Source organism: Macaca mulatta, chromosome 18 (assembly GCF_049350105.2).
Source record: "Macaca mulatta isolate MMU2019108-1 chromosome 18, T2T-MMU8v2.0, whole genome shotgun sequence".
Classification (NCBI taxonomy): Eukaryota; Metazoa; Chordata; class Mammalia; order Primates; family Cercopithecidae; genus Macaca; species Macaca mulatta.
The window spans coordinates 19,006,510-19,019,701 of NC_133423.1; the positions used below are offsets into that span (position 1 = coordinate 19,006,510).

The window sequence follows — 13,192 nt, forward strand, 5'->3', positions numbered from 1 at the left end:
TGGTCTGACTTAATTCTGGGATAGATTTTAGAGTATTTGAAGAATGGATGGGGTCCATATTCTTTAGAGAATCCTCCAAAGAGAAATTCTGCTTCTCTTTTGTGTTTCAAAGGATACTATGCACCCTGCAGAATGGGAGAAATGTTTGCAAATCACATATCTGATAAGGAATAGTAATCCAGAATGTATAAAGAATGTCTAAAACGCAACATCGACAAAAACAAACAATTCAAAAATGGGCAAAGGACTTGAGTAGGCGTTTCTCCAAAAAAGATACGAATGGCCAGTCAACACATGAAAAAATGCTCAACATCACGAATCATTAGAGAAATGCAAATCCAAACCACTGTGAGACACCATCCATTAGGATGGCCATTATTTAAAAAATGAAATGAACAAGTATTGTCAGGGTTGAGGAGAAATTAGGACCCTTGTGCACTGTTGGTGGGAATGTAAAATGGCATTTCTGCCATGGAAAACAATAGGAAGTTTGCTCATAAATTTCAAAGTAAAACTACCGTATGATCTGGTAATTCCACGTATGGGTATACTTGGAAGAATTGAAAGCAGGGACTCAACCAGGTATTTGTACACCGATGTTCATAGCAGCATTATGCGCAGTAGCTGAAAGGTGGAAACAAGCCAGATGTCCGTTGACAGATGAATGAATAAACAAAATGCGATATACACATACCATGGACTATAAGCCTTAAAAAGAAGGGAATTCTGATATGTGCTATGGCATGAATGAATCTTGAAAGCATTAGAGGAAAAAAATGAACCACATATAAAAGAAAAATATTGCTATGAGTCCACTTCTATGAGGCACCTAGAGAAGTCAAATTTATAGAGACAGAAGGGGAAATGGTGGTTGCCAGGGGTTGGAGGAGGCAAATAGGGAGTTACTGTTTAATGAATACAGAGTTTCAGTTTGGGATGATGAAAAAGTTCTGGAGGCTGGGTATGGTGGCTCACGCCTGTAATCCCAGTACTTTGGGAGGCCGAGGCAGGTGAATAACCTGAGGCCAGGAGTTCGGGATCAGCCTGGCCAACATGGCAAAACCCTGTCTCTACTAAAAATACAAAAATTAGCCAGGCATGGTGGTCCACGCCTGTAACCCCAGCTACTCAGGAGAATGAGACAGGGAAAATTGCTTGAACCCCGGAGGTGGAGGTTGCAGTGAGCCAAGATCGCACCATTGCACTCCAGCCTGGGCAACAAGAGTGAAACTCCGTCTCAAAAAGAAAAAGGAAAAAAAAAAAAAGTTCTGGAAACGAATAGTGGGGATGGATGCACGACAATGTAGATATACTTAATGCCACTGAACTGACACTTAAAGATGGTTAAAATGGCAAATTGTATATATTTTTTGACTAGCTTTAAAAAACACACAAAGTGTTGTTTCTCTCTGTTGGACCTTTGAAATTCTGTATAGCAGTGAATCTGAGGTTATTTATTTCGAATACTATGATACCTAAAAACTGCTCTTACTGTGGAAAATCAAAGCATATTGGTAGAAAAATCATATTGAGATGATTTCAGCAGCAAATAGCAGAAGGCAACACAAAATGGCTTGAATAATAAGGAATTTATTATCTCACAAAATGAAAAATGGCGCGGGGGTGGGGGGGAGCACCTGTAAGGTTGGTGAACTCAGGCAGAGTGGTATCATTCCGGTATCTATACAGGAAGAGGCTGTTCCCTCTTCTCCCTGTATAATGTTCTTCGAGGAAACTCCGCTCTCTGCTACGAGGTGGTTGCCGACATCCTACCATCATATGCGGATTCGGTAACATCCAGCAGCAGACGATAAGCTGCCGCTTTGCGCATCTCTTTTCGATAGTGAGGAATGCTTTCTCTAGAAGCCTTCTAGTCGACTTCCTCTCATTTTTCATTGTCCAATACTGGTCACATCCCACCCTTAAACCAATCATAGCACAGGAAATGGTACCACCAGAGGTTACTGCATAACTAGTCAGGATAGTCTGAGGCACTCGGGTTGGGGAGGACACTGGAACAGAAAAAGGAATATGCCACATGGGGGAAGGGCAAAATAGACAACCAACAGGACACAGCCAAGCCTTGAAGTTCACTGGAAGTATAATCCTGGGTGACTTGCATTAATACCTCTGAGCCTCAATTTCCACAACCGTGAACTGAGGCTAACAATACTCCCTGCCCCCAATTAGGTGGCTGGGAGGATTGAGAGAATGTTTGCAAAGCACCTAATATAGTGATTTCTACACATTACTGTACTGAATATCATCTCATTGCGGACATACACAATAATGCTTCATAATAACAGCTATCATTATGATTTTTCTTCTCCCAAAAGGGAGAACACACGATTTCTTGGTTATCTTCTTCGGTTACCCATGGAGGTAAACACTCAGAAAATAAATGGCATCTAGAGAAAGAACGGCTGCAGGTTGTGGAATCCAATTCTGTGTCAACCAGAGTCCTAGGACATATTCGCTTGCAGGGCTACCATGATAAAATGCCACAGACTGGGTAGTTTAAACAGCAGAAACTTATTGTCTCACAGTTCTGGAGGCCAGAAGCTTGGAATCAAGGTATCAAAAGGATTGGTTTCTTCTGAGGGCTGTGAGGGAAGGATCTGTTCCAGGCCTGTCTCCTTGGCTTACAGACTGCTGCCTGCTCTGTCTTCACATTGTCTCCCCTCTGTATTTGTCTATGCCCATAATTTCCTCTATTTATTTATTTACTTAGAGAGAGAGTCTCACTCTGTCACCCAGGCTGGAGTGCAGTGGCACGACCTCGGCTCACTGCAACCTCTGCCTCCCAGGTTCAAGTGAATCTCCTGCCTCAGCCTCCCAAGTAGCTGGGATTACAGGCACCTGCCACCACGCCCAGCCAATTTCCTCTACTTATATGAACATCAGTCCTACAGGATTAGAGCCCATCCTACTGACCTGATCTTAATTTGATGATCTCTGTAAAGACTCTAATCTCCAAACATGGTCACATTCTGAGGTACCGGTGGTTAGAACTTCAACATTTGAATTTTGGGGGACATAATTCAACCTGTCACATAAGGTGAAGACTGGCATTGGGAAGTCCATATTCCTTAAAACCAAGAGTGAGAACTCTCATGTCATGTCGTAACACTTTACCCTACCGACACCCATCCCCTTCTCTAATTTCTGTTTTAAATGAATTTGGAAAATAATCCTAAGTCTCACACTGACAGAGCTGGATCAACTGGGTTGTGATAGATTTGTGAAGAGATAATTTAGGGATAATTTCCCTAGAGGGGCTATAGGAAACATGACTCTGAAAGAGAGAATAGAAAGTCCCAACTGGTCATTTTAAATAATTTTTTTCTTTTCTTTTTTCTTTTTTTTTAGACAAAGTCTCACTCTGTCGCCCAGCCTAGGCTAGAGTGCCATGGGTCACTGCAACCTCCACCTCCCAGGCTCAAGTGATTCTCCCACCTTAGGTTCCCAAGTAGCTGGGATTACATGGAGCCTGGAGGAACTGAGTTGTAACAGATTTGTGAAGAGACAATTTAGGGATAATTCCCCTAGAGGGGCATAGGAAACATGACTCTGGAAGAGAACATAGGAAGTCCTGATTGGTAATTTTTAATGAACTTCTTTTTTTTTTTTGAGATGGAGTCTCACTCTGTTCCCTAGGCTAGAGTGTAATGACATGATCTCGGCTCACTGCAACCTCTACCTCCTGGGCTCAAGTGCTCTTCCACCTCAACCTCCCAAGTAGCTGGGATTACAGGTGCTCATCGCCACACCCAGCTAATTTGCATATTTTAATATGTTGGCCAGGCTGATCTTGAACTCCTGACCTTAAGTGATCCACCTACCTCTGCCTCCTAAAATGCTGGGATTACAGGCATGAGCCACTGTGCCCGGCCCATTTTAAATGAACATTTATTAAACACTGAATGCGTGCAGGGCATGAACACTTTATTCTGCATGATGCTGTGGGGCGTGGGTGTGCATGGGTGGATGAGATGGGTAAATAACAGCTTAGGATTTACTGACCATTACAAATGTGTGAACAGCTAACTATGATATAAGGCAGAATGCAAGTGCAAAATAAAGCAGCAAACAATGTGTTATAAGAGTGCAAAGAAGGTAAAAATGAATGTGGTTGGGGAAATTTGAGTGAGCCTTGAAGGGGAGAAGGTCAAGGTGAGAGGCAGAGATGTAAATGCCCTCAGAAACTTTGAAATTACCATATCTTTTGGGATTAACAAGTACAAATGTGGGTTGCACTGCTGCATAAGGAAAGGTACAGAGGAGCTGTGAGAATGAGGATAAGGAGGAGCAGATCCACTTGAAATCATGGGGGAGATATGGGGTCCTAAAGTACTGTGAGCTGCAGTGTCAGGCACCCTGACCTAAAATAGGAATGGCTTGGAAGAGACTGAGATGCATTTTAAGGCAAATCAAGTGCAATTGCCTGGATTCTTTGGTCCATGGGAGGAATCAGTGCAGCAACTAGGGGAAAGTGCTTTGGGTTCAGCAGGCCTGAGTCAAGTCCATGTTCACCATTTACTGGTTACATCATATTGGGAAAGATGCTTAAATTCTCTAGGCATTTGTTTTCTCATCTGTAAAGTGAGGATAATCAAATTACTTCTAGTGATCTTGCAAGGACATGTATGGAAATACACAATCTGGTACATAGACTTAATAAATGTTTGCCAATAAAAAAGAAGTTATAGTCATCTATTAATTTTGGACATGGTTGATATGCTGAAGTTCCCTTGTCCTGTAGCAGAATAATTTGTGTCCTTTAAAACCATCAAATCTGCTGTGAACATTTAAGGAGCTGTGAAGCGATAGAAGGAAAAGGTTTGAGAAATAAACAGGGGGTCTTTACTCCATGCCCTCTCCCAGCACACTTCACCCACTGGCAAGGCAGGGAAGGAACAGCAGAGGAGAAACACTGAAGTCAGAGTTAGAGGAGGTGGGTTTGTGTAGACGTCTTACGTGGCATTTCCCTGTGCTGACCTCCTCAAGGTCTGACCTGGGTGATGTGCAGAGGCTGCCACTTCTCCTCTTGACCACTAGAGGGTGAACTGCCTTGATCCCCTAGATACAGGTGCAATGTAAACAGATGCTTGGATTCCTTGAGTTTGAATGATGACGGCAGGCAGTGGCTGAAAGCAGAGGCAGTGGGGAGGAAGAACTGCCTGAAGCTAGGTCTGGGCTTGGGGCAGGTACAGGGGTGACAGGTCCACTTGGATGAGGTGCAGGTGGATTACAGAAGAATAGATCCTGGAGAAACTGGAGCCAAATTCTGTGGACCACCAGAGGGCAAGACATTGGATTCAGACTTGGGGGTCTCAAAAAACAGTGGTGGGACCTCCTGGTTCCTTTGTTCCTTTTCTCCTTTCTCAAAGTGGCACCATTCCATGATCTGGCAGCTGGAGCAGCAGGTTTAGTTTCCAAATGAGGGGAGGGGCCAAGTGGATGCCAGGAATCTGACAGCCAATGGAAAGGAAAGGAGGACAGTTGGAACCACATGGGTGACAGAAGGTCAGCTGGAGGGAAGGTGAATAGGACAGATGGCGGAGGTGGCAGACAGTGGGGTGAGAGGGGAGCTCCACATTCCAACCCTTCCCTGGCTGATCACATGTGGTCACTCCAATCCATTAGGGAGGGTGAACACTGTCTTGTGTTGATTGTACAAGGAATGGAGCTCAGTGTATGATGATTCTCCTCTATCGTACTTATAGCAAAAATAGCAGCAATTTGCTAGTGGATGTGAGGATCTTACTCAACCCCGAATTGCACAAACATGATAAGAACACAGCAGATACCTGCTGTTTAGGAGGGTGTCCAGAGGACTTTGTCATCATAGTCTGAGCTGATATTTAGCCAGGACACACACCATAAAGGCCATACTGATTTTGTATGGCCATTGCCCAAAATGATAGATGGAGGCCTATGCCTGCAGATTGTTAACATGTTGCATGGTGACTGAACATCACTCTTGGCAATGGTCACATCATTCTAGCCAACTGTTTTGGAATGTGTGTTGTGCATATCAAAGATGAGGTTACAAAAAAATACAGAGGCGTGGTGGGGGGACTCATGCCTGTAATCCTAGCACTTTGGGAGGCCAAGGTGGTTGGATTACTTGAGGTCAGGAGTTCGAGACCAGCCTGGTCAACTGGTGAAACCACGTCTCTGTTAAAAATACAAAAATTAGCTGGGCATCGTGGCACATGCCTGTAATCCCAGCTACTTGGGAAACTGAGGCAGGAGAATTGCTTGAACCCAGAAGGCCAAGATTGCACCACTGCACTCCAGCCTGGATGACAGAGGAGACTCTATCTCAAAAACCAAAACAAACAAACAAAAAAAAAAAAAAAAAAAAAAGAGATGGCTTTGTTTAATCCACCACTACTTTTAGAAAAGCAATCTGGGTTATTTCCTAGATTGAGGTTTTAAATCTTTTGAGGTTTCCAAAATACTTCAGTATTTTGTTCTAGATGAAGTTTCATTGTCCTAAGTAGCACTGGGTTCTAAATAGGAAAAAGATTAGATAATATGTCAAATTAATACCTTTTGCATTCAGAACACCTTACCAGAATAAGAAGTCTGTGGGATTCGTTTATATAGGGCCCCAAAATAAAAACAGTTTTGAAATGTGCACTATATTGAGCAATCATTACTAGTAAACTTTCTGAGGCTAAATAAACTTTAAGATTTGTTTTGTTTTGTTTTTTTTTTTTTTTTGAGATGGAGTCTCGCTCTGTTGCCCAGGCTGGAGTGCAGTGGTGTGATCTCGGCTCACTGCAGCCTCAGCCTCCAGGGTTCCAGCCGTTTTCCTGCCTCAGCCTCCCTGGCAGCTGGGATTACAGGCTCATGCCACCATGACTGGCTAATTTTTGTATTTTTAGTAGAGATGGGGTTTTACCATGTGGGCCAGGCTGGTCTCGAACTCCTGGCCTTAGGTGATCCACCTGCCTCAGCCTCCCAATGTGATAGAATTACAGGTGTGAGGACCATGCCCGGACTAACTTTAAGACTTCTTAGACATTTTAAGACTTCTTAGACTTTTTAAGACTATATATACTTTAAGGTGGCTAATATCACATAAGGGAAAAGTAAATTTGCAGATCAATTTGGTTTAAACATCTATTAGGAAGGATGATAATGTGTTCGGTTAAAGACGACTCTGGCTTATCACTGACACCTTGTGAAAGTTGTCTAAACATGGGATCCCACTTCAATGCTTTTAAACAATTTTTTGAGGTATAATTTACACACCATAAAATCCACTCGTGTTAAGTGTAGAATTCAATGATTTTTAGTAGATTTACTGGGTTGTGCAACTACCACCCTAATTCAGTTTCAAGGTGCAATTTTAACATGTAAAATTCAAACATGTTGAGTAGAAAAGTCACTCTCAATATTGGGCTGGATTAGGATCTGCAGGGATATCAACCACTGAACAGGGTTTGCTTGTTTCCTCATCCCAGTTCCTCTCTCTCTCTGCCTTCTTGCCCCACTGTCTGCCTTCTTCTTAGTGTGTTAGGTGCTGAGGATCCAAGTTGAAAGATGATCTCTGCCCTCCCAGATCAGGAAGACGGTAATGAAAAGTGACTGAAGAGATCATCACATTCTTTTGTGAAAGTGTCATCCCCGACAGAAGGGCTGCCCTGGGTATTATGGGATCACATTAATCTCAGCTCCATGCCAGGTTCTCAGAGATTTAAGGGCTCAGCTCAATAAACATTTATTGGGCACCTGTGCTCCATGCTGCTGGTACAAAGATGAAGAGCTCATCCCTGCCCCAATGTAAGCAACTCTCATACAACCTCAGGTGACTCAGCATCAATCAGTGTTATAGATCTGACTGACCCTGTAACCCAGTTCCAGCATCTCGACCTTTGCCCGTGGGGAAGTGCAGGCACTCCCCACTTGTTCCCTCTGATGATGGGAACAGGCTTTCCCTATTTACTGGCATGACACTTTCCTTTTCTTCCTGCAGTTCTTAGCTCAGAAAACTCCTCTTCAGAAAGGCCCTCCCTGGCCACCGATCTAAAATTTCCCCCAACACACAGACTTCATAATGCCCCACCCCTGCTTTGTTTTCTCCCTTACCTTTTTCACTCTCCAGCCTACAAATTATTTATTTATTATGGGACTAAATTCCAACTTTTTTTTTTTTTTTATCTTGCCCAAATTCCTATCTAAGGGGTCTGGGGGAGTCATGCCCTACAAATCATAAATTCTCATCAGATAGGTTTTATTTAACTCTATATATCATGATTTACTTTCCACCCTGACTCTGGCATAATATTATAAGGCAAAGAAGAAAATCAAAATATTTTACCCCAAAACACGTTTCTTTGCCATATTTTGAAATGGCCCTGCAAAGCTGTTCTTTGTGGAGGAAAATTTGCATCTGTAAAGAATCCCTGTTAACATAGTGAGGTACTTTTCTTCCAGACCCTCTCAATCCTAAAGAGATTAACTAAGATCTGAATGGGAAACATTTGTCACTTACTGTCTCTATGGGCAGCTACTATAAGACTTCAAAAGAACTGTGGTCTCCACAATCTTGATCTTAACCTGAACATTCCCTTTCTATCTATCTCAGGTCTTTAGACAAACTCAGCCAATTGTCAACCAGAAAATGTTTAAATTCACCTATAGCCTGGAAGCCCCTGCTTTGAGTTGTTCCTCCTTTCTGGACCAATATTTCTTAAATGTATTTGATTGATGTCTCACGCCTCCCTAAATGTATAAAACCAAGCTGCACCCCAACCACCTTGGACACATGTTCTCAGGACCTCCTGAGGGCTGTGTCATGGGCTATAGTCACTCATATCTGGCTCAGAATAAATCCCTTCAAATATTTTACAGAGTTCGACTCTTTTCGTCCACAGTTGTATTGTCTGATTCCTCCATTAGAATATAAGTTCTGTTAGGGCAGGAATTTGGGGGTGTTTTCTCTGTCCTAACCCTAGGACTAGGTTCCCAGTACATAGTCCATACTCAGTGAATATTTGTTGTATGAATTCACGAATATTTGGATCTTTATCTCGGTACCCAGTGCTGGGGTCCCATCTTGATGGCCCATCCTTCAAGACCTGGGATGCAGCCTTGATTCCCTCTCCCTCTCCCACACATGGGCAGTGCCCAGTCTGCAGGCCGATGCCAGATTCTCCGACCATGCTGCCTGCTTGCTCACAGCTCTAAACACTGCCTGGTCCTAATGGCCTTGATCCTGGAATTTCTCACTGAAGACTCTGCTTGGACATGTTGTTGCCTGTTCCTCCTCTGACTCAAACTGTTCTTGCCCGCCCCAGTGTTGGCCTACAACCAGCCTTAAGAACTGGCCTATCCCAGTCTGCCCCAGTTAATTAACCTTCTCTGTGTGACAGCTTTACAAGACTGGACAGAAGGCAGAACACCCATGATGCTCTGTGAATTAAAATCCCAGCCAGTGGCAGCGAAAGACTAAGGATGGGGGTAGTTTTTCCACATCATGGTGAATGCTTGACTCCCCCAAATAATTGTTTCAAAAGCAGCTGAATAAAAGAGCTGAAAAATTTTGGAACAATTACTGATCCCTGAAATTAGCTTCTGAAGAGTAGTCTTTAAAGTCACTCTTGTATAATCATAACATTTCTAGGCTGAACTTTCCTAGTAAAATCTTGGGATGTTATAACTTACCTTCCTCATTCCAACTCCTTGCCAACGTCAGAGTTTTCAAGACCCTCCTTAACTTCTCCTTAAAGTGAATTTCTGGAGCTGGGCATGGTGGCTCATGCCTGCAATTCCAGCACTTTGGGAGGATGAGGCAGGAAGATAGCTTGAGGCCAGGATCAAGACCAAACCAGAGCAACAAAGAGAGACCCCTATCTCTACAAAAATAAAAAAATACAAAAATTAGCTGGGCGTGGTGGTACTCCTGTAGTCTCCCAGTTACTTGGGAGGCTGAGGCAGGAGGAAGCTTAAGCCTAGGAGATCGAGGTTGTGGTGAACCAGGATTTTGGTCACCACACTCCAGCCTGGGCAACACAGTGAGACCCTGTCTCAAAAAAAAAAAAAAAAAAAAAAAAAAAAAAAAAAAAAAAAGAATTCTCCTTCCTGCCCTGAAGTTGAGGCTTAAAATAAAGACTCTCGAAGTCTTCTACTTCAAGATTACCTTAGGCTTCTAAAACGTGGATACAGCTTTCACTCTTTTCAGGTGTACGATAGAGGTTTTAGCTTGGTCAAACAAAGGGATAAGGATCAGTCAGAAGACCATAGAAGGCAACGTTTTAATTGGGATTCCAGGGACAACTGATACCCATGCAGCTTTATCTGTTTCTAGATGACCAGTTTTATGTATGTGCTTAAGGACAGCACTTTTGGAAACCCCATCAACAGATCGTAATTGTGGGACATGACAAGGGTGCTTTGAGTACATTGAGAGTTTTATGGTAGGTTACCTAGATTCTCCATTGGTTTATAGGGCTTCCTCTGAAAAAACAAAAAGCAAGCAAACAAAAAATCCCGGGCGCGGTGGCTCATCCCTGTAATCCCAGCACTTTGGGAGGCCGAGGCGGGCAGATCACCTGAGGTCAGGAGTTCCAGACCAGCCTGGCCAACATGGCGAAACTCCATCTCTACCAAAAATACAAAAATTAGCCGGGCGAGGTGGTGCGGGCCTGTAATCCCAGCTACTCGGGAAGCTGAAGCAGGAGAATCGCTTGAACCTGGGAGTCGGAGGTTTCAGTGAACTGAGATCCTGCCTCTGCACTCCAGCCTGAGTGACAGAACGAGAGAACGTCTCAAAAAAATAAAAATAAAAATAAAAATAAGAAAAAAAAAAAAAGAAATCTTGGCAGAAGCTTTTCAGTAAGCTACTTGGGGGAGTGAAACTGGGAGCTCTTTCCTTGCGGATACTACCGTAAGACAAAGATGGCTCCACTCCAGCAGTGGGGAAAGGCGGTAAGTACCGCCGGAATCCGTGGGGATCACACACAGCTGAGCCCTGCTTCTGGGGACCGGGAACGTCCGCAGGCTGAACTTCATCTGAGCTCTAGAAGCGAGTTTTAGGTTTTCATTCTGCAGGGAAATCCTTTAAAAAGGCACCAAAGGGCACGGAACCATCTTCTACCAAGGACCTTTCTCCTCCATTCTCCTACTTCGCAGTTAACTCAAGAGGCGGGAGATTTTCTCCGGGGAACAAGACATTCTAAGCACCTTCCTAGGTCGAAGTTAGGTTTTAAGGTGTGGAATAGGGTGGGCCCCGAGGTTCCGTGGGGTTCGCGCTTCCATATAACCCCTAGGACTTGCATCTCCTTACTCCCCTGCTTCTTGTCCCCCATTTGAGGGATTCAAATAGTGGGGTGTCCGTTCGGGCCTCTTTGGAAAGCGGGGCCCCACCCTGGCTGGACTACGTGAACTTTTAGGGGCAACCAAAAAGTATCTTCGGTGACGAGGATGCAGGGCAGCTTCTGGAAACCTGATGATCTCAGCTCCTCCCTCTCGCTGTTCGGGTCCTAGGCACAGGCTGGGCACCCCCCAACCCGCCCACCGCGGCCCTGGGCCCCCACCCCGACCCCGCCCCTCCTCCCAGCCGCCCCGGCCTGCTTTCACACCTGCCGCCAGCTCGGGTCCCGCTTTTGCACCGTAGAGAGACGGCGTCGAGATCCCGGCCTAGGGTGGGCACCAGGTGCAAAGCCGAGGGAGCGCGCAAGAGAGGGCCGGCAGCCCCTCACCCCGGGGGAGGTGGGCGATTCGGGACTGAAGGACAGACGTCCCTGGCCCGCCGGGCTGGGGGCGGGGAGGAGGGGGTGGAGCCACCGGGGAGGGCGGTGCCGCGGGGAGCGGAGCCCAGCCTCTCCCCCCACCCGCTTTGGTGCCGGAGTCTCAGTGACAAAAAGCTCCCGCTCGGTGCCCAGCGCCTGGCGGCGGTGTCCGACCGCGAACGCAGAGGGCGGCCACGCAGGTGGGGGTGTAGCCCGAAGGGCCGGGCCAGGAGCTGGGGCTGCAGGCTCCGCCGCTGCGCTGTCAGCGCCTGCCCCGTGGCTCTCGGCTGGAGGAGCGGCGGCCGCCTGCCCGGGGCGCGCGTCTGGCTGAGCGGGGCTGGCGCGTCGGGACCACCTGCCGATGCTGTCGCCGCCGCCGCCGCCTCTGTAGCGAGCGCCCAAGCCCGCCGCGGAGAAAGGTCGGTGAGTTTCGGTTTGTTTCTTTGCCCGCTCCGGGTCGGGGGCGGACAGAGGGGCGCGCGGGGATGTCTGCGCCCCTACGGCGGCCGCGCCGGAGCCGGGAAAGCGGGAAAGGGCAGCTGCCGCCTGCTGTAACTGGGGGGATCTTCTGGACGGCGGATGGGGTGGCGGGGCCGCAGGGGTCCCGGGGAGAGGAGCGCGGGGTCTGGCGGGGCGCGCGGGAGGTGGTCCCGGGAGTTGCGTGTCTCCCGAGCGCTGGCGGAGTTGAGCGGGCGGCCGCGGCGGAGAGCGGCGCTGTCGGCGGCTCGGCCGAGTCCTCGGATGCCCCCTGGAGCTCCGGTCCGAGGGAGCTCGCCTCGTGCCCGCGCCGCGCGCGCCCCTGGGTGTGCACGTGCGCGCGCGCTTGTCCCAGCTTCGCCCCCGGCCCGCACACACCCCGGCTCGTCGCCTCTCGGTCCCCTTGTCTCGCGCCTTCTCCACCCCTAGAAGTTGCCCCGGGGCCCCTCCCGGAAGGAGAAGACGCTGTGACGGGCAGATGTTGGGGGTCTTTTGTGCAGACACATTCGCCGGGGGCGCTTGCTCCTGGAAGGACAGCGGCAGGACAAAGCCAGCTGGACTCGTGGGGCGCTGCTCGGAAGCGGCGGTCTCCAATCCCGCCTGGGGTGGGGGCATGGCTTGGGGAGCGCTGCGCGGGTCTGGAGAGAGTAGAGAAATCGCCAAAACAGAGTGACGGTGACTTGATGAGGTAGCGGACAGGGGCAAACGAAAGAAAGATGCTCCGGATTGCCGCGCTGTGTGTCTGTCTGCGCGGATAACTAGGCGCCCCGCATTCCCACATGACCGGGTTACCTAGTAGATTTTGCTAGTGTGTATTTGCCCCAAGATGTTATTCTCCACCCGCTCCGATTTCTTTTTCCTAGGGCTTACTGTTGCTAGTAGACGCTCTGCCACCAGAGGGGAACTCGTGGGCGGGGGAGACTGCGGAGGAGAAGGGAGGTGGTTATTTATCCTATAGAGACAATTAG

At 47.2% G+C, this 13,192-nt stretch overlaps 2 protein-coding genes across 3 annotated transcripts in view; both read left to right on the plus strand.

The window, feature by feature from the left end:
- The window catches only part of LOC144336456 (uncharacterized), a 34,890-nt gene that overhangs the window by 6,483 nt on the left and 15,215 nt on the right, over positions 1-13,192 (plus strand). The window contains exons 4-6 of the mRNA XM_077975096.1: positions 2,337-2,512; positions 10,199-10,263; positions 11,503-12,166. Coding sequence (XP_077831222.1) covers positions 2,337-2,512; positions 10,199-10,263; positions 11,503-12,166 — 905 coding nt within the window. The remainder of the gene's footprint in view (positions 1-2,336; positions 2,513-10,198; positions 10,264-11,502; positions 12,167-13,192) is intronic.
- Positions 11,854-13,192, plus strand: part of RNF152 (ring finger protein 152) — an 86,302-nt gene continuing 84,963 nt past the window's right edge. Inside the window, exon 1 of one of the 2 annotated variants that reach the window (XM_077974585.1) lies at positions 11,854-12,170. The gene's annotated coding sequence lies outside the window, so the exon portion shown is untranslated. 2 annotated transcript variants of the gene reach the window in all.